At 34.0% G+C, this 19,675-nt stretch overlaps 2 protein-coding genes across 2 annotated transcripts; both read right to left on the bottom strand.

Annotated features, from left to right (window-relative positions):
- Nucleotides 1-328: 328 nt before the first annotated feature.
- LOC105671203 (uncharacterized) lies at nt 329-3,133 on the bottom strand. The gene is made up of 5 exons (XM_012365160.2): nt 2,896-3,133; nt 2,367-2,492; nt 2,119-2,247; nt 1,728-1,835; nt 329-896 (listed from the first exon to the last, which is right to left on the bottom strand). Exons 1-5 carry the CDS (start codon nt 2,982-2,984, stop codon nt 893-895), a joined length of 456 nt encoding a protein of 151 aa, XP_012220583.2. The 5' UTR covers nt 2,985-3,133; the 3' UTR covers nt 329-892.
- A 3,551-nt stretch (nt 3,134-6,684) lies between these two features.
- LOC105671506 (uncharacterized) lies at nt 6,685-15,596 on the bottom strand. Its single transcript, XM_012365737.2, has 4 exons — nt 14,487-15,596; nt 13,665-13,829; nt 9,843-9,933; nt 6,685-8,789 (listed from the first exon to the last, which is right to left on the bottom strand). The coding sequence occupies exons 1-4, from the start codon at nt 14,582-14,584 to the stop codon at nt 8,724-8,726; spliced, it is 420 nt and encodes a 139-aa protein (XP_012221160.1). The 5' UTR covers nt 14,585-15,596; the 3' UTR covers nt 6,685-8,723.
- Nucleotides 15,597-19,675: the final 4,079 nt, after the last annotated feature.

Raw genomic sequence — 19,675 nt, 5'->3', positions numbered from 1 at the left:
GCATAAAACATATGAAAAACACCAACTTTCTTCCAATAGGTCGCACACAGATATACTGCGAATACGTTGGATTGCTACGCTTTTATGATGGTATAAGCAGAATATGATGTATAATCAGATTTAACTCGTGTATCCATGTAAATTCTGACAACTTAAGCATGCTCTTCCGCGAACATTTTACATTCATTTTTACAAAAACATGCATGATTAATTAATATTTTTAGATTAGTATTTTTGTATAAATTTCAGCAATATATTGGTGGAAATAATTTGTATAGACATCATTAATTAATACATAATAGACATCATTAAGTAATACACAGTGAAATAAAAGCATAAATATTATTTAATTTATTTAGTAAAGATGTAAAGTAACTCGTCAACATTTAACTAATTTTTTTCTAATTTCAGTGAGATTTTTGATGGAAACATTCCTTTGTTGAAGACGTCACTGATCGGCATAATTAACGCATTGATGAGTAAAAAAATATATACATATATACATATTTATCTTATTTAGTAAGAAGGAACACAAAGTAACTCTTTTTTTTCAAAAAACAATCTATAAATAGATTGTAAATCCGTCGAGAAACAATCCACCCACTCGTTTCTCTAGTTTTCAAAGATACGAATAAATTGAAAGCTATTTTATTCGTTGATGTTGATGGATTTTTCTGAATCCAATAAATCTGCAAAATTCTACAAATATTCTTCATGCGGCTACCATGTCTCGTTGCGTGACATAATTTTCTCGTTTTTCGTCATTCCGCAATTAATTTTTAAACGGTCATTCCGAAACAATGCAATGTTTCAAAGATTTCTTTTACGTGGTAGGCTCATCCTCCGTGATATAAAACGCTTGCGTCTCTCGAACATCCCATCTACGGTTTTATCAACTGAAACAAAAATATAGAAAATTAAATTAGACAGAAATATAAATTATCGTAATTATTCGTTTGTTAATAAAAACATTACTCTTTTACTATTTGATCCAATCTGATAGTTTATTAAATTTTCTGAATTAATAAATTCAAATATCAAGCTACAAAACTATAAAATACGTAGTAAATTAAAATATATATTTTAATCAAATACATATCAGACGGAAATCGCTTAGCATGATTTTTCGCTCCAAAGTACGTTTGGAAATCATATTCGAGTTAATTAATCATATGTGAGTAAAAATCGTTGGAAATGAGTGGCATAATTAATCGTTACGGAACATGCGGAATCGTTATGATGCGAAATGCTTGTATATAAGTGTGTAAATATTATAAATTCTTTGCTTGATTATGCATCTTAGGATGTAATCGTTGAGACTGGCTTTTTTTAAATTTTTTTTTCTTTTGATGTAAATCGAAAAATTGCGAAATATGTCGCGCGCGGCGATAAGAGATGGCACGGGCGCCGTCGTTGAGAATCGGTCGTTCCAACGGCCGCTGGAGACTTATCAGCCCGCTGATACAGCGATAGCCTTGCGTCACTCCCAGAGCGTAGATTTGTGCTTTTAACATTAACGAATTTATGACCTACGCAATTACGCACTTATCGTAAGCGTGACTTACGCACGCGAAGAGCGCAGTGTTACCGCAGAAAGATATAATCTTCACCGAGTGTGTCCTTGAATGTTCTTCCGTCGATTTTTATCGATACATCGATTATACAACTGAAGATACGCGGTCGTGAGGTTTTGCGCGTAATTTGCAATAGCTGAGGGAAGCACTTACCTAATCAGAGGATACGCAGGATCTCCGTCAAGTTTTTGTTTGTCAATATGATGAATGGGCAGTAGTTTGATGGGTATTTGGTCCAGCGTGAAACGCCTTCTTCGGCCTCTGTAAGATCGCCGATCAACAAATTTTACAAAATTGTTACAAAATAATTATATATTGCAAAATATAAAGTATTAAATTAAAATATGAAATATATAAATTTAAATTACTGTATCAAATATTATTGCTAAATATTTTGTTGATTCTCATCGAAAATATTTCCAGTAGATTTGGTATTTTTAATACATTATTATTAAAAAATTAAGTAAAAGTAATATTTTTAATGAACGATTAATTTATGAAATGCAAATTATCTTATCGTAAATAGATTTTTAAATTTTCTTACATTTTTATTGGATCTAGTGTCCCGTTTCCTTCTGCCATTATCATTAGCGATCGCTTGCCGGTAATTCGCGACAAAGTCATTAATGTTTCCAGCTCGGCTCTTCTCTGGTCGGATAGTCGTTTTTGTCGTCTGTGAAAACGTGGCGAATTCAACGTGGCGAGTTCAAGCGCAATGGCTAATACAACACGAAATGAAACGCAAGGAATTGCGTTTCTTAGAAAGGACTCAAAAATTGTAATTTAACTTACGATTTAATCGGAAACGACGCGTTTTCTTCCACGAGTGTAGAATCCGAGTGTAGAATCGCCTTTCGCTCGTAATCCAAGAGATCTTCCGGCTTTGAAGCACGTGTCACTGACATGCTTAACATCGACCTATTAGAAAATAAAAATCACAAAAATGAAATATCAAGTGAGATAGATAGTGTATTAAATAAATAGGAAAATGTCGGTTTTTGCTTTTCATTCAAAATGTAAGTTAAGAGAAGATACTCGATTTTTTATTTTACTTTGATATATTTATATCTCGACAAGGGCCAATGTTATCGTTTATAATGATGTAATAATGTTGAATGTGATCAATCATATTTCTGACGTAACATGAACACGATGGACGTAAGAAATTTTACATAAGAAAACTAAACAGAAGGTTCCGTCGCGTCGAGCAAAAATTCGAGTCTTTCAAAGCATCGTTTTCCGACTTTCCACTTAATCGCTGGACATCGTTGCAACTGTTAAAAAAAAAAGAAAAGAAAATATGAAATAAATTGATAATTACCCATTGTTATCGATCGCTGGACGTCCGTAAATAAATCTCGGCAGCGTGAGTGCCACGAGGATGCAAATAGCCATTAATGCGCGTTTCATCTTGAGCGAGATAGATTTTACCTGCAGCAAATTTACATAAAGAAAAAATAAAAGTGTTCTTTTCGAAGCAAGATGCACGATCAATGCGAAAACTTTCTCAGCTTCGGTCGTTGTATGTAAACTATTAAGTCGTCGTAGCAATCTGCGCTGCATATATACGTATGTGGATATTCTTATCCCCCTCTCCACGCTACAGACGTAAACGCACCCCTCTTTCGACGCTTCCGTCTGTCAATGTCCGTCAATGCCTCGCACCACTCGTGATAACGTATATTTACACAATACAGTTACAATTTCCGCCTTTTTCTTTTTAATTTTCCTTATTTTTTCTTTTTATTTCTAGTTTTTTAATATATGGACTTGTGAAGAGATAAATGTGTGATAGAGTTGAAAAACAGCGCAAGAGAGAAAACAGAAAAAATACCCGTGCAGAAAATTAAGAAAAAAAATAGTTTGACGATCGATTTTCAATAGCTCCTTTCGTCATTGTCGTATCAATCTGCTAGTGATTGGTTTACAATTAATTTAACAAAGCGGACGATTATTTTAGTGAGAAATGTAATAAATAATTTTTCATCTGTTACTCACAGAGAAAACTGCATTGAACCGAATTATTCTGGATACGAAACGATGATTCTTATGAATAATTCGGCGATAAACGTTAAAAATTTACAACAGCAGAATTCGCTACTATAATCCATATCTTTATGCTCTTTAAATTAACTCATCACTAATTGAGAAATGCCGCGCAATTGCGTTCGACATAATTAAATACGAATGAATCAAACGTGACCGTGAATGTACATAATAAATATGAATTGAATATGAATACTATTATTATTTGAATATAAATTGAATATTAATCACTTTCTCTCTCTTTAATTTCACTATTTTTTATTATAAAATGTATCTTTGCAATGCATTTCTCATTAATACGTTGCATCATAGAATATAAAATACCCTGTGCTTTACGAATGATACGCTTTTCCTGGGAAATTTGCGTAGCAAATGCGGATTTTCCAGATTAGTTCGGTACATTTTCTGCATCATTCATATATTTCTTTTTTTTTGTGGAATGAAAAAGCAAAGTGCACACATGAAGTAATCGTATTTCATAGTTCGATGCGTAGTTTAACCGTGTATACAAATCCACAACAGTTTATAAAAGTTTTGTTGAGAAATAATCCGAATGTAAATTCGGCGGTTTTGCAGAGACAGAAAATTGAACTTTTAACCTCATTTTGATATAAAACTTTGATTGGCTAGAGATAATGTATATAATTTATGTGCTATATCCGGTAATTAAACCGATTTATTTATGGTCACTCGTTTAAATTACATTATCAGAAAATTGTAACAGATTTCAGCCGAGGTAATTGTAACATGTGGAGTTTTAATTCCAATACTATTCCGACATTTATACGCTGTCTCTTTCTCGAAATCGTGATATTATGAAATTCTGCTGATGTGATCGCCACTTTTGAATTTTTGCTCTCATCATGGACTTTCGTTACGTACAAACGCCATTAGACGAATCACGCAACGTGCCTGCCATCATTACGAAATCATTCCACTACTGCCGATCGCTTACGACTGCGTCATTTTTACTTCCGGCATTGATCTTATTATATTTCGATCATTAAATTTTATCGCGCGTGACATGTACGGAAGCAAGACCGACATGCGACGAAGTTCACGCGTTTAATGATGAGATATATATTTATTACCATATACTTATATTACTATAACTTTTTGGAATTATCGATACTTTATAATATTTCTTTTGTCCTTTTCTTTTTTTCAAATAAATTTACGAAGAATCAGCATATACGCGCGTGCACGTATTTTGTATATCCTCAAATTTAATCAAATTTTTGATTAGCGTATCAAGAGTATGTTACAGAAATGCAGTGCACAAAAAGAACAAGTAGCGAGAAAGAGAAAGCGAGAAATTAATATTTTTATATTTCTTCCGTCGCAGTAACATAAAAGTTGAGAATGTACTGCGTGTAAACGTGACGAAATCTTTTCTGTGATTTGTAGCGCAAACTTGCAACACTGAAAATGACTCGATTAATGAACGTCGCATAAAAAGGGGCGTATAAGAAGATACGAAAAAATTTCATAATTCACTATATTACACATTTCGTTGATCCGAAGCGACACGACAAAATATGTCATACGTTTATGTTCATTACTGATGTTTCTGGTTGAAAAAAATTGCGCGATCGCGTTGTAGTCGCATGTACACGTTTGACACACGTAATGTTTTCTAGATATGATACGTTGACCGCATTACGAAATGCGCCTCACCCATGCATAAATTTTCGTCAAACGATTTCATATCTTTATCAGATAGATATTGGACGCTTCAGCCATAGTGTTCTCTTCAATTATGTATATAAAATAAGCGTCATTAACGCCTTACATTGCCGGTTTTTATATATTCTAGAAATATATTTAAATGTTTCAGAAAAAAATTTTTTTTATTGATGATATCTTAATTTTTAATTTAGATATCGGCTTAAAGCTTAAGACATTTTTTCTAGATATTTTAAACTTTGATCTATTATGCCGCTTAACAATTTTAATTAAAATATTAAATAAACGTTTACCATTTTCATATACCTTTGATCCATATATTTTGAAAAGTCGGATTGGAAAAGAAAATGGTATCACACACTCGGATTAACTTTGAGTCTTTTTCAACTTTTTAACCAGCTGATAAACTCTTTGGGTAGCTTTGAATTTTTTAACCAACAGTCATGATGCACGAATATCACATTGTGTGTTTGATTCGTCCAATCGGAAGAATAAGGCGTTAATGACGTCTACTGAGTGTTATTGGTTTCGTTTACAATGGATGATGATTAGATTATATGTGTGTTTAATGTTTCTCGTTACTTACTATTTACATATTTGCATTACTCTGCCCAAATTCTTCAGATAAGAAACAAGATCTAATGACTTGCAAATTTTCAAGTTTAATTTTTATCAGACAGATCATTGTTCTTTCTGGAACATTACATTTTAATTTATTTATGTATGCAACGATATAACTTTTAATTCTATTACGAGAATCGTGTGGTGTGTTCTTACTCCATCTTGGAACGCAAGTAGTACAAAGTAACACTGATCCGACAGCTCGACAGGTCGGCTCGTTACAAAGAAAATTTTTTATTTGTGCCTATTCAATAATTATCAATAAATACGCAAAATATCTACGGACCAAATAATGCTTTTTATTAATGTTTTAAATAAAAATATCAAATGCAATCTATTATTTCTTATAAAAAGATAAAATAACTAAAAGTTAATCTATCTGTAGTAGATATTTTAATATTCAGTATATTATATGTATCATGTAAACTTATAATGTTTAACAAATTTAGTCTTGCTTGCTTCAGTAAGAAAATCTACATAAAAGCACGAGGTGCTTATATATGCAAAACACGACGTAATGATGTAATTATATTTACCGACAGAAGGGTATAATTCCATCGTGTCTTTACAGAGGGAGTTATAATCTAATTTTTTGTTAATTAGATTGCCTAATTTTCATAGCGTTTCTTTACTTCCATATCTTTCTTATTACATTTTCAGAATTAGATTGTACACAATTGATAATTGAGCATCCACTCCATTCATAAGATATCATCTGCATAAGCGGATAGAACATACAATAAGAAGCGAGGATAAATTGCGTGAATAATCGATTTTATTGCATTTACAATCGCGTATACATGTTTATTTAAAGTAATCCGACGACATGGTTGGTAGACGAGAAAGGAAATGCAAATGTCAGTGCTTGATACAGTGAGTAATCGATTTTTTGTTGATAGTTTTACACTTCTAGGAGCATAATCACAATAATATTCAATAAATAAATAAATAAGTAAATAAATAAATATATAAATACGTGTATAAATAAATAGTGGGCATTGTAATTAGCGATAAGTAGAAAGGAACGTGGACTCAAGCGCACGAGTCCGATTATAATACTAATGGTACCTAAATTAATCTCTAAGATCAAACTCATATAAAATAAATAAGGATTCGCTTTCGATAATTCGAATCGACAATTCGCTGAGCTAATCGCGCGTCAAACTCTTCATGCCGTTTCTCTCACACACATGCATCTGCGATATAGACTAATACGCATCTTCGGTCTGACGTAAATCCCTCATTCTTATATCAACGTTGCAATAAAAAAACGAAGAGCTAAATAAGAATCGTAATCGTACATGGCCGAGCCCGGAATGCAACACATGCCGCTCGCACGGCGACGTAAAAGCTTCACGACTACACGACTACACGATATTATTAAATCTTAGTCTTTTATACTACTTTTTACACAATAATTTGCGTGTTAACGGACAAGACTGGCGAGTGTGACGAAATGCATTAGAAGGGAAAAAGACAAAGTGCACGTAATTTTTGTAACTGCAACGATAATCGCATCAAAGAAAATTTGCCAAATGTTTTTCAATTCGCAAGATTTTCTTAACGGCGATGAATTCATGATACATTTTGAACGCGATCATAATTATAAGCCATACCGCAAGCCGGACCGCACTGTTTTTCGGATTGATTTCTGGAAAAACAGCTCGATCAGTCATGGTTAACATCGTGATAAAACTTCGCTCTATATCTTTGTTCCATCATTATCCGCAGTAGAAACTAATTGAGACCAGTCGCGATGGCAAATTTACGATGCATTTGAGATTCATTTCGTAAGATTCCACGTTCCAAACGAAAGAACAGATCATCGGTTGCAAGAAGTCGCTAAATTTTCATGTAACTTGCAATTATTAATTTTATCTTGTAATTAATATGAAACTTAATAGCGTTATGTATTTTAATTTAAAAAAAATTTTTTTTTTTTAATAGAATGAAACATCAGTTGACTTTTTGCACTTTTTGATCAATGAGATGATTCGCGATTTCGCTTTCAAGGCTAAATAATGTTGCATGAGATTGCGCGATTGCACATTTTCGCGGAAGTGTAACCGGCGCGATCGAGAAAAGCCGGTTGCAATGATCTCGCGCTTTCTTACGAAATAACGATCTAGCTAAGCGTCTCGTATGACGAACGCAGCAGCCGGCTAAAAATAGCCATCGCGATCGTGATCAATCAAATCGGAGATGTATTACTAAAGAAATGTTATGTCGAGAATGCATCTTGCGAATTATACATTGTCGCGAAATACTGAGGGTGGGGGAGCGATGTAAAATACTGTTCTCGTTAAGCCTCGAATACTTAAATAAGGAGCGCAATCTCTGAGCGCGCGCACAATCGCTGCGCGCGTTTCCTCCTTCCGTAGGATACCGTGCCACTTTACACGGTAATTTGCCTGTAACGCTTGCATTATCTCCCGCTGTTGCCTGTTTATATGGCACGTTACGTTACGCGCGTAACGTTCGCTTCTCTCCACTTGTCGAGACTTAATTTATTTTTTAAGGCGCAAGTTCGTAAAGAAATTGAAGCTCGGACGGAAACTGGTCCGTAATAGTGCGTTGTCGACGGATCACGGTTGAGAGATCAATGAGGTGTGTGTGTGTGTGTGTGTGTGTGTGTGTGTGTGTGTGTGTGTGTCTTGTGTGAACGTGTGAGTGTAATTTTTTTTAATTTTTCTACTTCCTCTCTCCTCCTCTTTTCTCCCTCTCTCTCTCTCTTTCTTCTTCCACTCTCTCGCTCTTCCTCCTCCGCTTGTTTCCTCTACTTTCGTGACTTCCGCCTCATTCACGAGTAACATTTTCAATTAAGTTGGCTGGTAGTCTCTGCTCCTCCCGCGGATGTTCCTTCTGCAATTAAGAAGAGAGAGAATAGAATTAGTTCCGATTCCCGAAGATGACAAAGCCATGCTTAGTTGCGAGTGCGTCATTCGATGATTTTTGTGAATGTATTACAGCGACAATATCGTCAGATCACTATTACATAGATTCGCCGTTTTCCGCGTATTGCATTAATCAGTCTATGAGAACAAGTAAAAACAGATAAATTAGCGAGCACGAGCCGTGGAATATCATGCCTCGGAGACACTGGGTATGGGAAAATGCTAATTACACTCTAAAGTTAATTAAGTTTCATCAGTATGCGCTACGGCGGTTCGGTCAATCTTTCCTTGTCGCAGAATTATCGCTCGAGCAGAGGCGTAATGAATGATCAGTCGAGAGAACGACCACAGAATGATAGATGTATATATACATACGAAAGTGTTACAGCGCTTTACATAGTTTACGCGCTCCGGAAATGAGGCGAATATAAATAACTTTGTGAGTAAGCGATTCTCACGACTTTTCCATATGTTTATTATCACGTAAGAGCTGTTAGTAAACATATGACATTTTTATGAAACAGTGACGCGCTAAGCAGATTATACATAATATTATCACAGTATTGATGCTGCAGTTGCTAAATTTTCATTGACACACAATGATCCTTTTATTTTATATTCAATATAAATTTTGTTAATGTATATGATAAAAAGTTCTTTTCAGGAAAGCATTCATAATTAATAAGAATCTTCTTGATTGTTTGGTTTTCATTAAATTGAATTATGTTAATTAGAAATATAATCTCTTTTTTGAATCTCGTTATATTAGAAAACAAGAATTTTATATTTTGCCATACAAAAATTTATGAAAACTCTTTAAACAGCAGTAAATATGTGTATAAAATTTTGGAATAATCAATATAATAATTTTCTTTGAAAAATTTTTAAACCTGAAGCAGAGAAGAATAACTTTGTTTTTACAAAAGCAAATTTACAAATCAAACGTTTGTTATTATCTGTATTGAATCAACAATATTATGCGTGAATATTATCAGTCAGCGATATTGTTTTCCACACTTACCGAAAGTAAGGAACGAATTAGATCAGATTGGCCCATAGTCGATATCACGTTTTGGACAGGTTCCGCCGAGATGGATCTTCGTTTACGGCCTCTACAAAAACAACAATAAAAGTAGCGTCAGAAAATTGACCTGCTGATTCACGAAGCATCAATTTTTGATAACAACCTAAATTACAAATGCGATAATGCAGTTCAAATTATGCAATGACAAACATCTCGTTTTTTCGTGCGTTTCGATAATACATGACTCAAATGAGTCATGTATAACTTATTTTCGTCTGTCGTCGCACTCGGTCGTTTTTGGTTGCTTGTTTTTTTTTTTGCAAGCGCGTATCACGTTATCGAAATAAATTCGCACGATCACGCCGATTGCTCGTGCCGAAAGAAATGGAAAGATAACGCCTTCCCATGCATCGTGTAATCGCTCTGAGAATCTGTCGCCTAGTAATACTTGGTCGCCTTAGTAATACTTTTATCACAAAACGGCAAACGTGTGTCAGTCGGAGCGGAATCATCGTGAATTACGCGAAATCCTCGGTAAAGCGTAGCAACATCTGTCGTCGCATAATTTGTTTACTGAAGCTTAATTAATTGCTTTCCCGATAATGTCGTCGCCGAGATACGCGAAAAGGAGGTCTCGCGTAATAATGGATGGTTATTAACGAGAAGAATGTTATCTCGCTCGTAGGTTGCAGATATTTTTAAACTTTGCAGCAGTTTTTCATACAATTGTCTGCGCCGCCTGCTGCGATCGAGACCGATTAATTTGTATGGATTACAGTCTCTTTACGTTCTTTCGTGTGATTTTTTTTGTCTACAGTCTAGTAGAAAATTTTCCAACGAAAAGTATTAGGTTCGCAGATTTTGTATATTATTTCTCTCGAACGTAGCAAACATCTGCGAGAAAGTATGCATTACGTCATGGTGCTTTTCTATTTGGTCTATATAATATCTACACTTTATTTTTAAGAATTTCAACTATATACATATTGTCAGTGTAAAAAGTTAATAATAATTTTTGCGAAAACGGATTGTAAATAATTTTGCTTAAGAATTTTTTAAATTAAAGTCTGCAACAAAAAAAAGGAAGAATAAGACACTAAAACAATTTTTATTTATTTTATTGATTGCGTCTTATATATTTTACATTGATTGCAAAATAATAATAATAATTATAAAATATTAATGACTTCTTACATTAAATGGTTACGATTAAACTATGAATACAATGATCCGTCAAAACGACGAAAAATGTCAAATTTTACGTGCCATCATCGAGAAATATGGAACAGAATTATAATAGCTCGATAATATATTCATAGCCTAAGTTAATTACGCATACAACAGCGTTGACACCACAAATATTGTCGATTAATGTACTCGCGGTAACCAACGACAGCAGCGAGCGTACGCGGCGTTCTCACAGGGCCTCTTTTCAGAGAATAGAGAGCGAGCAAGAACATCTGAATAGAAATTTATTCACGAAGCATTCGACGAGAAGTAACCCAGTTAGAGGTTCCATTTACCGTCGTTGCTATTCGTCTTTCTCTCTCGCTCGATTGCGATTCTTTTATTTTACCCGTTCATTCCGATGCAATTATGTTATTCAGCAGGCGTCGTTGCGCACGCTTACAATTTGTAAAAGACGCACTTGTAAAAGCGCTTTATTCTTTCTACAATTCTTTCCATTAAAAATCGATAGCACGTGGAAGCGTATGCCAATGTTATAAATAAAAGGATATAATTATCGTTACTTCATAAGCCAAAACTTTTATCATTGTATTAATATGTTATTTTTTTATAAAAATATTTCTCTAAGAATATTGCATTTTCAAAGCTCTATTGATTTTCCATGCATTAATTTTTCAGTACATTATACTGTGCGCAATCTCTCTTACATTGTTAATATTTTCTGTTCTTTCCTTTTTCTTTATTTTTAATTCAGTTTTTTAACTACATAGCACATGCTTGCTATTTAAAGCGCGAACAAGAAGCAACAAGTGCAACTGCGGTCGATGAAATCTCTAACAGAGAACGGCATTGTTTCAATATAGAATATTTTGTCTATATCTGCCTCTAAATATAATCCTAATATAATACCCTATATATATACCGATTGCCCCATATTTTACGACGTTAATTTGAGTGACAAATCCTCTGACAGATTTGGAGATAATTTTTTTTCTTAGCGAAGACGCTGAAAGAAGTTATCGTTTGTCGCAACTTTTCAATTTTCAACATCATATATCTTGATAACTTGAATAACAAATTTTAATTCTTTTAAAGTATACTTCTTTTGAAATTGACTTTATGACTGAAGAATATTCTGTTACTCACTTACAATTAGTACTTGAAGTTAAGAATAAAGAGCTTCTTTTTAGTCACTTATAATTTGATATTTTTATTATGAAAAAATTAACCGCAAATTTATCAGAAAATTTGTTATTTAATTGAGAGATTGGAGATTGTTCTCAATTATGAAGATAAATTGATTAAAAATATTGAAACATTTGAATATCAAGAAAGAGAATAGTTAAGGGGGATTTCTACCTTGTGAGGCCGAAAAATAGGTGATTTTTAGGAATTTTTTTGTAAAAAAACTATTTGACACATTGATTCCAAATGTGGCAGATTGATTTATTACATTTAGAACAATATTTGTTTTTATAGATAAAAAAAATGTCAAGTATAGATAATACAGAGCACTGAGTGGGGACATTCCAAAAAAACGCGTCTTGCTTGTGTTGATGAAAAGATCATCTAGAAATCATCTGTAATAAAAAAGTAAAAAAGATTCCTAATTTGTATAAATATGGCTATCTATGGAATTAGATAATTGAAAAATGTTGAAAATTGACAAAATGGCGGCCTTTTGAGGAAAAGTAATGGAATTTTGTCTAAAAATTGCAAAAATTTGTTTAAATAAAAAAAGAAACAGTAACAGATACAGCAATAATTCTAGTTCTATCGATCTTTCTTGAGATTTATGTAAAATTTTAAGCCAATCTCTTGATTGATTCTCGAGATTTCTTCAATATCAGGTCGAAAGAAGTAGTTTCGAGAAAATAGGCTTTAAATTTCTGTTATGTATAAGAAATTATATTTACTACTCACCATTAAAATGTTATAACAGTTTTTGAAATTTTGCCTAATTATTTTAGAAACATATTCTCAAGGTCTCAGCCTTTTGGAAAATAAAAAAAAAACGATTTTTTTTATCCGACAAGATAGAAGTCCCCTTTAAATATATAACTCCTTTAAATAAATTTAATTATCTATTACGTCAAGATCGGCAGCTTCTTGCGTCTATCTAGTATCTAACATAACAACGGCATAGGCTCGAAAAAAAGATGACGTAAGGTCCACGGCCTTACCCGAATCAAACGAAAGCTTATCAACTTCCTTGAGATTAACATTTTATTTGTGTCACGGTAGCGCGAGAATAAAAGTTGGCAAATCAGCGTCCGGACACTATTTTAATTTTAGAACTATCGGCAACGTATTTTTTCCTTTTTTAGACACATTCAAGGAAAAGTCTTGCGAACAAGCGATTACGGTCGGAAATATTTTTAGAAAATTAATTAACATTAAAACTAACATGACAAATTAATTTAATTTAAGAAAAGATATAATTTTTAAATAACATAAATTGGTTTGATTATTTTTATACTTCTTCTATCATACTTTTGCTTCTTTTTAAAAATATAAAGATTAAGATAGTTTTTGGTAAATTTTCATTCTCGCTTGTTCTCGCTCTTATTATTGAAACTATGCTTAGTTATCATTACGGTTAATGAAATAAATTAAGGACAGTGTACTTACATAGCAGCTGGATCCACTTTGCCGAGTCCTACGGGAACTGCGACGCCCTTGATTTTTTCCAGTGCCATAAGTGTCTCCAATTCGGCCATCCTCTGATCGGAGAGGCGTCTGTACCTTACGATCGGGATGTTGTCTGTGTCGCTGTCGCCAAAGTGCCTCCACTGGCTGTAACAAATTTGGAAAATATCACCTTAGAGACCGTTCGAAAGAAAGTACTAATGTAGATAAAGTGCGCGACTTTTTTTAGATATTACGTCATAGAAATCCGAGTTTGGCGTTGAAATGTCAACAAACGATTATAACCGGCGCGGTTTTCATCTCAATGCATGACACATTCATCACTTTAATAGCCGCGCTAATCTTACGAGCGTGAGCGCGCGACAAAAAAGCGCCTATCGGCTATGTTCAACAAACGCATTATTCTCGTCGCGTATAGAAGTTTCAGAAAAGAAGTCGGTCATTTCATCTGCGAACAATTAAGATCGCTTCGGCACGCGATCAGCGTCATCATTGCATCATACGTTGCATAATTGATTGCAATTATTAACGGCAATTTAAAGTTAATCTTACTATTCATCATAAATCAAGTTCAATCGCGTTGTGAAAAACGCCAGAGATTGGCTGAGCAAACACAACCGATTGACGATTTAGAAACTATCAATGCCAAATTCGTTCATGAAGAGAAAGCCAAAGCAATAATTTCACGAATTGCTTCACGACATTCTATGCAGCGCGTGATTTCTCTGAAAGAATCATCCAAAGTGTGTCACGCGTAAAATTTTCCTAGACTTTTAATATGATCTCATCTTCTTCAAGTCATACCTGAAGAGCCACTCAGGAGGTGGCCTGGCGTACGTCGTTTCCGACAGTAATGCCACGACCAGAACGCACAGAATCGCCGCGCTGACCGACAGATTCATCTTCTCGCGCGCGCACTGAAGAGTCAAGTTCGCGAAGTGAAAGAAAAAAAAGTCTCGCCGAGAAAATTAAATCGCCGATATCAACTGTCAATCGATTCCAGTCGGCACCGGTCGTCACACACTTCTCCTTTTTTTTCCGGTGCGATCCTCGTAAAAACTCGCTCTACAACGTCTATACTTTTTTCACTGATATCGGTACTTTAAACTCTCGATACGATTTTCCGCACGCTGTGATCCTCCGATTTTCCTTCTCTCGTTCTCGCTTTTGTCTTCTGGTGAACTGTAGCTACTCCCGGCCGCATCGGCATATATACCCTCCAAGCCGGCGTATACTCCCCATCCCCACCCGCATCACCGGCTAGATAGCTCCCACTTCATCGGATCCACCCTCACTTTTTGCGCGATATCTTTACTCTCCGATCCCTTTTCCTAGTTTCGCGAACGCAAATCAACTGTCTTTCTTCCCCACCTTTTTTCTAGCTTTTTTCGCATATATTTAATCATAGAATTACATTCCGGCCTAATAAAAGTCGCCGAACGCGGTTGATAGCGCAAAATTCATCATTTTACATATATATATTCGGAACTTTATTTGAAATTTATCAAACATTATTTTGGAATCTAAATTGCATACATTTAAATAAATTGTATAGTACGCGTTATCTTCTCAAAGTTTACATACGCACATTTTACATATGCACATTTTACATACGCTCGGCAGATTTAACTCTTTCGTTCGATTCAAAAATCTCGATATTCAGTGATGAAAATCAAATGAGAATCGCGCTGTAATGTTATTATGCAAAATAATAAACGATGTGTCCAATATTCTGAAATTCTGACAAGCGTCACATTACGAATATTCCAATTTAAAATAATCCTCTGCGTTTCTCCTTGCGCTTTTAAATGTAAACCGGACGTTCATGATTACTCAAGTTGAAGCAATATCTCTCGTACTTGGAAACTAATTACGATGTCGCTTACTTAAAAACTTTAATTAGCTTCTTTGTGTAATATACAAATTAGTTGTGCACTACCCGACATTCTGCGTCGAACTTCGACGCGCACCTACGTCGTCGGCGAACGCGACGAACAAAGATCCTGTTGCTTTTTAGGACTCATACCGCATTTCTCTGCAAGATGATTATTTTCTCTCTTCCGTTGTTCTCGATCGATCGACGACGCAATATTTTCTTAAACGACACATGCGAGAATGAGTAACGAAAGATTAATAAAGGCTACCAATAAAAAATAACATAAAATTACGTTTCGGCTGCTGCGTAAAAGAACAATGCGAGAAATTGCGATAACTCCGCGTTCAATGAGCACAGCAAAAAAAAAGAGGCGAATCTGATTCTGTAAACTTCTAAACTGATTTCTGTATAAACACATTCTGTATAAACACATTCTGTATAAAGGAGCGATATTAATTTTTCCTAATTAACTTTCACTTATCGTACTGTTATACTATTTTTACTGCGCTTTCTTTCGCGCAACGGACAATAGCCAATAAAAGTAAACGAGTGTATTAGTGTCGCACAATGTACTGTTTTCGAAATTACCCGTATCTTCTACCTTATCTTTCTTACGCCCTTGTTATTAATTCTTGTTATGATGCGACGCACATAGCAGTCCGCACAGGGAAGATTGCAAGAACGCTCTGCTTGTTTGCTTCGTGCAAATATGTGTCTTACACAATTAAGCAATTTGTGTGTAAGTCCGGAAAATATCCGAATGTACGATGCATCGTTGTATGAAATGAGTGAGATAATCACGTATCAAAAAAATGATTATCGATACGCTTATAAAAAAATCAATATGACATCATTATATGAAGAGCGTTTTTTTCAAAACATTTTTATTTTTATTTTTATGCAACTTTTAAATTGCGCAGACAGGTAGTAAACAGTACAAACGTTATGTGAAAATTTATACGTTGAAGCAAATTTATTCCTTCTAAATTATGTTTCATAAAATCAGCGAGAAATGTCAAAACACATTTAAAAGTAATTTAAAAAAAAAAAAATATATATATATATATATATATATATCTTAAAAATGTATTAAACGAAATCACCACTTTTTGCAAAAAATACACTTTTCATCGTATTATCATAATCGTATTATTGGCAAAACGTAATTAATTGTTTGAACGATAAACCAGAAATTGTTTTAGTCATTTGCATCGAAATTTTTGTTCAACATCGCATGCGAAATCGGAATTTCAATATAATAAAATCCATGGATTTCTTCTGATCTACTTTGCGAACATGTATAAACATGTATGAATATACATGAATATATATGAATATAAAACGGTTATTGTTGCGTAATAAATTTTCTTCTTCTTGCATTTTACTATTAAATTTCTAATTAAGAGAGCGCACGGCTTGAATATTCACCCCTACAAGGACTGTGGTAACTTCAAAGATACGATAAGCGATAGATAAGCATTTTTTTTGTATAATATGTCCCCGCGTATATTGTAGCTGACGTAATGCGATGGGAAATACCTCTCGGATACGCGGAAATATGACGGACGGCTTGTGGTAGGTTACTCGCAATCTCCCGAGATCTTTGTTTGCGGAGACGCGCGGTTATCAACTTTGTCTATTTTCGATGACTACCAATCTATTTTCAAGCTAGGCAGTGTTAATATTACCCATAATAATGACTCCATTACTAGCTATCGAGACTGAATTACATGTTTCAATCATGACTTGCGTAATATATTACACATAATATATTGCACCATCAGCGCAAAACTATCGTAACGAAAAAAAAAAGAAAATATACATATGTATGTTTTTCTCGTTATGATAGTCTTGTGTTGATAGCGCGATATGACAGTGCATGTAATATGTTATACAAATTACGCCAAAAAGTTAAAAATGATTACGCCAAAAGTGATTAAAATAAATATTTTCATATTTTCAGTCGTTATTTAGATTACTTATCATACAATAAATGTAAATAATAATATGTTAACAGAAAGCTTTTTTTACAGAAAGAGAAAATAGCAATAAAAACAGCTTTTATTTATATTATAATTTATTGCAATAACTATGAAATCAGTTTTTCCAAAAAATAATTTTTTTTTTAGTTATGATAATAACATGTACTAAGCAATACACATGTACAGTGCAATATCTAAAGTGCAAGCATAATAAACTACGTGATGTCATACTTCCTGAAAAAGCTATAAAGTCTTCGCGAAAACTGCAATTGAAAAACGAGCAAAGTACGTGCGATCGTATATCTATCTTTAAGCGAGTAACGGAAACTACAGAATATCAGCAATAACGGATGCGAAGCTGCGTAATTCGTAGATTCGATAATTTGGTGTGTATCGATCGGATTATAAATGCGTCGTTAAACTCTATCTCAGAGTCGTATATTCTGTACAGATTCATTCGGTTTTCCGATTATTTTTGCGATGAAACACAGTACGGTTCGGAGATAACTCTGGCTAATCCACTTACAGATGGTTACGGAACACTCGATTACTTCGCTTTCCAAATTTGGCGGTCACTCGTTATGCGCTATCAATTTATCGAGCTTAAATCGCAAATATCACAGCGAGTGACGCACAAATTGATACTTATTAAGCGCGTTGACGGGCTGGTTATCGAAAATGATATATCACTTTAATATGTTTCACGTTAACAATAGAATTAACGATCGCGAATATTTCATAGGAGACATCAAGTAGGACGCTACTTGAAATCGTCAATTAAGTATGGTGGTTCGATAATTCAATATATTGGAATTACATTGGACCAAAGTGCATGTCTTATTATGAACTTATTTACAAAATCGGACATTATAGTGCAAACACTCGTAAACCGATTAAATCAAACTTGATTGGAGAATGTAAGTGTCACTTCACTAAGAAAGCATGATAAATTGAGCCGCTTAATTGGTTTGTAATAATAAGTTTGCGATAAAATACGTGTTTGTTCTGGATAACATAATAGTAATATACCAGGTTGCCAGCATTGAAAAAGATTTAAAATCGAAACGTTTGCACTCAAGAGCTGAAATAATTAAAATAACTAATAACATTAATTTTTTAAATATTGTCTTAAAACAAGAAGTTTATCGATGCTTTTTTTACACTATGTCGGGAAGTGTATATTTTCACTATTAATTAAACTACCTTTCGCAATTTATTTTCCAATACAAGTTAATTGTTCTATCCTACGTGTGAATTTTAAAGCACATTTTTTAATGCACAGCGACATCAAGTAATCGGAAAGAGATTACTCTTTTATTCAAGATTTAATTAAAAGACCAGGAAACCTATAAGATGAAAAAAAATAATACGATTCTCCTTAACAGGGAAAAAGGAAAGCAGCACTATATAAATGCACCACTCGTGAATTATCGATTGTGACTGTTCGAAATATCGATGGGAACGACGTATAATGCGGAAGACGTATCATATGAAATGTCTTTCTTCGTACCACCTTGTAGCGCACTTGTCTACCGTCGTCACCGTAGTTTTTACATGGCAACGAATAAGTGGTTTGTTTTTTGCGTCAGTGGGACGGAGAAAGAAATCACGCAGACGCGGTAACCACCTGTGATGTGTGCTTGTACTTTGACCAATTTCTCTTGTAAACATCTGCGAGAGATAATGCAGACGAGACAATAGCTCCGACTGACCCAGATTATCTCTCTCTCGGTGTGAATTTATGTAGAAATTAATAAATATTTGGATGAAAGACTTCCAGTAGAACCGGATGAAAACAGAGAAAAGAGGAAAACTACAGCAAATGCAATGTTTTTACAACGTGTTTTTTGCATTTACATTTATATTTATTTTCATGAAGTTAGATTTTCCTGCAGAATGGGATTATTACATAATGAGCTTTATGGAATCTCCCGTTTCATCTTTTATTTATTGCCATTCATTCTCAAGGCCGCAAACGCGAAGAGGAATAAAACATTTTTGAATATTTTATCTTTCTGCTTTAATTTTATGTAACATTGCATTGCAAATCAAAACAAGACACACGTATTACACAAAATTACTATACTAAAGAAACTTATTCTTCGGAAAAGCTGATTTCAAAGTTGAATTATTGC

This window comes from Linepithema humile, chromosome 6 (assembly GCF_040581485.1).
Source record: "Linepithema humile isolate Giens D197 chromosome 6, Lhum_UNIL_v1.0, whole genome shotgun sequence".
NCBI lineage: Eukaryota > Metazoa > Arthropoda > Insecta > Hymenoptera > Formicidae > Linepithema > Linepithema humile.
The sequence above is the reverse complement of the archived record's forward strand: the minus strand, read 5'-3'. Positions and strand labels throughout refer to the sequence as shown.

Coding starts and splice junctions, on each gene's coding strand:
- LOC105671203 (XM_012365160.2), bottom strand. CDS start 2,984: ATGAAACGCGCATTAATGGCTATTTGCATCCTCGTGGCACTCACGCTG. Junction 2,248..2,366: donor GCGTCGTTTCCGATTAAATC/GTAAGTTAAATT, acceptor ACGTTTTCACAG/ACGACAAAAACGACTATCCG. Junction 1,836..2,118: donor ACACTAGATCCAATAAAAAT/GTAAGAAAATTT, acceptor GCGATCTTACAG/AGGCCGAAGAAGGCGTTTCA.
- LOC105671506 (XM_012365737.2), bottom strand. CDS start 14,584: ATGAATCTGTCGGTCAGCGCGGCGATTCTGTGCGTTCTGGTCGTGGCA. Junction 13,830..14,486: donor CCTCCTGAGTGGCTCTTCAG/GTATGACTTGAA, acceptor AATTTGTTACAG/CCAGTGGAGGCACTTTGGCG. Junction 8,790..9,842: donor TAATTCGTTCCTTACTTTCG/GTAAGTGTGGAA, acceptor TCTTAATTGCAG/AAGGAACATCCGCGGGAGGA.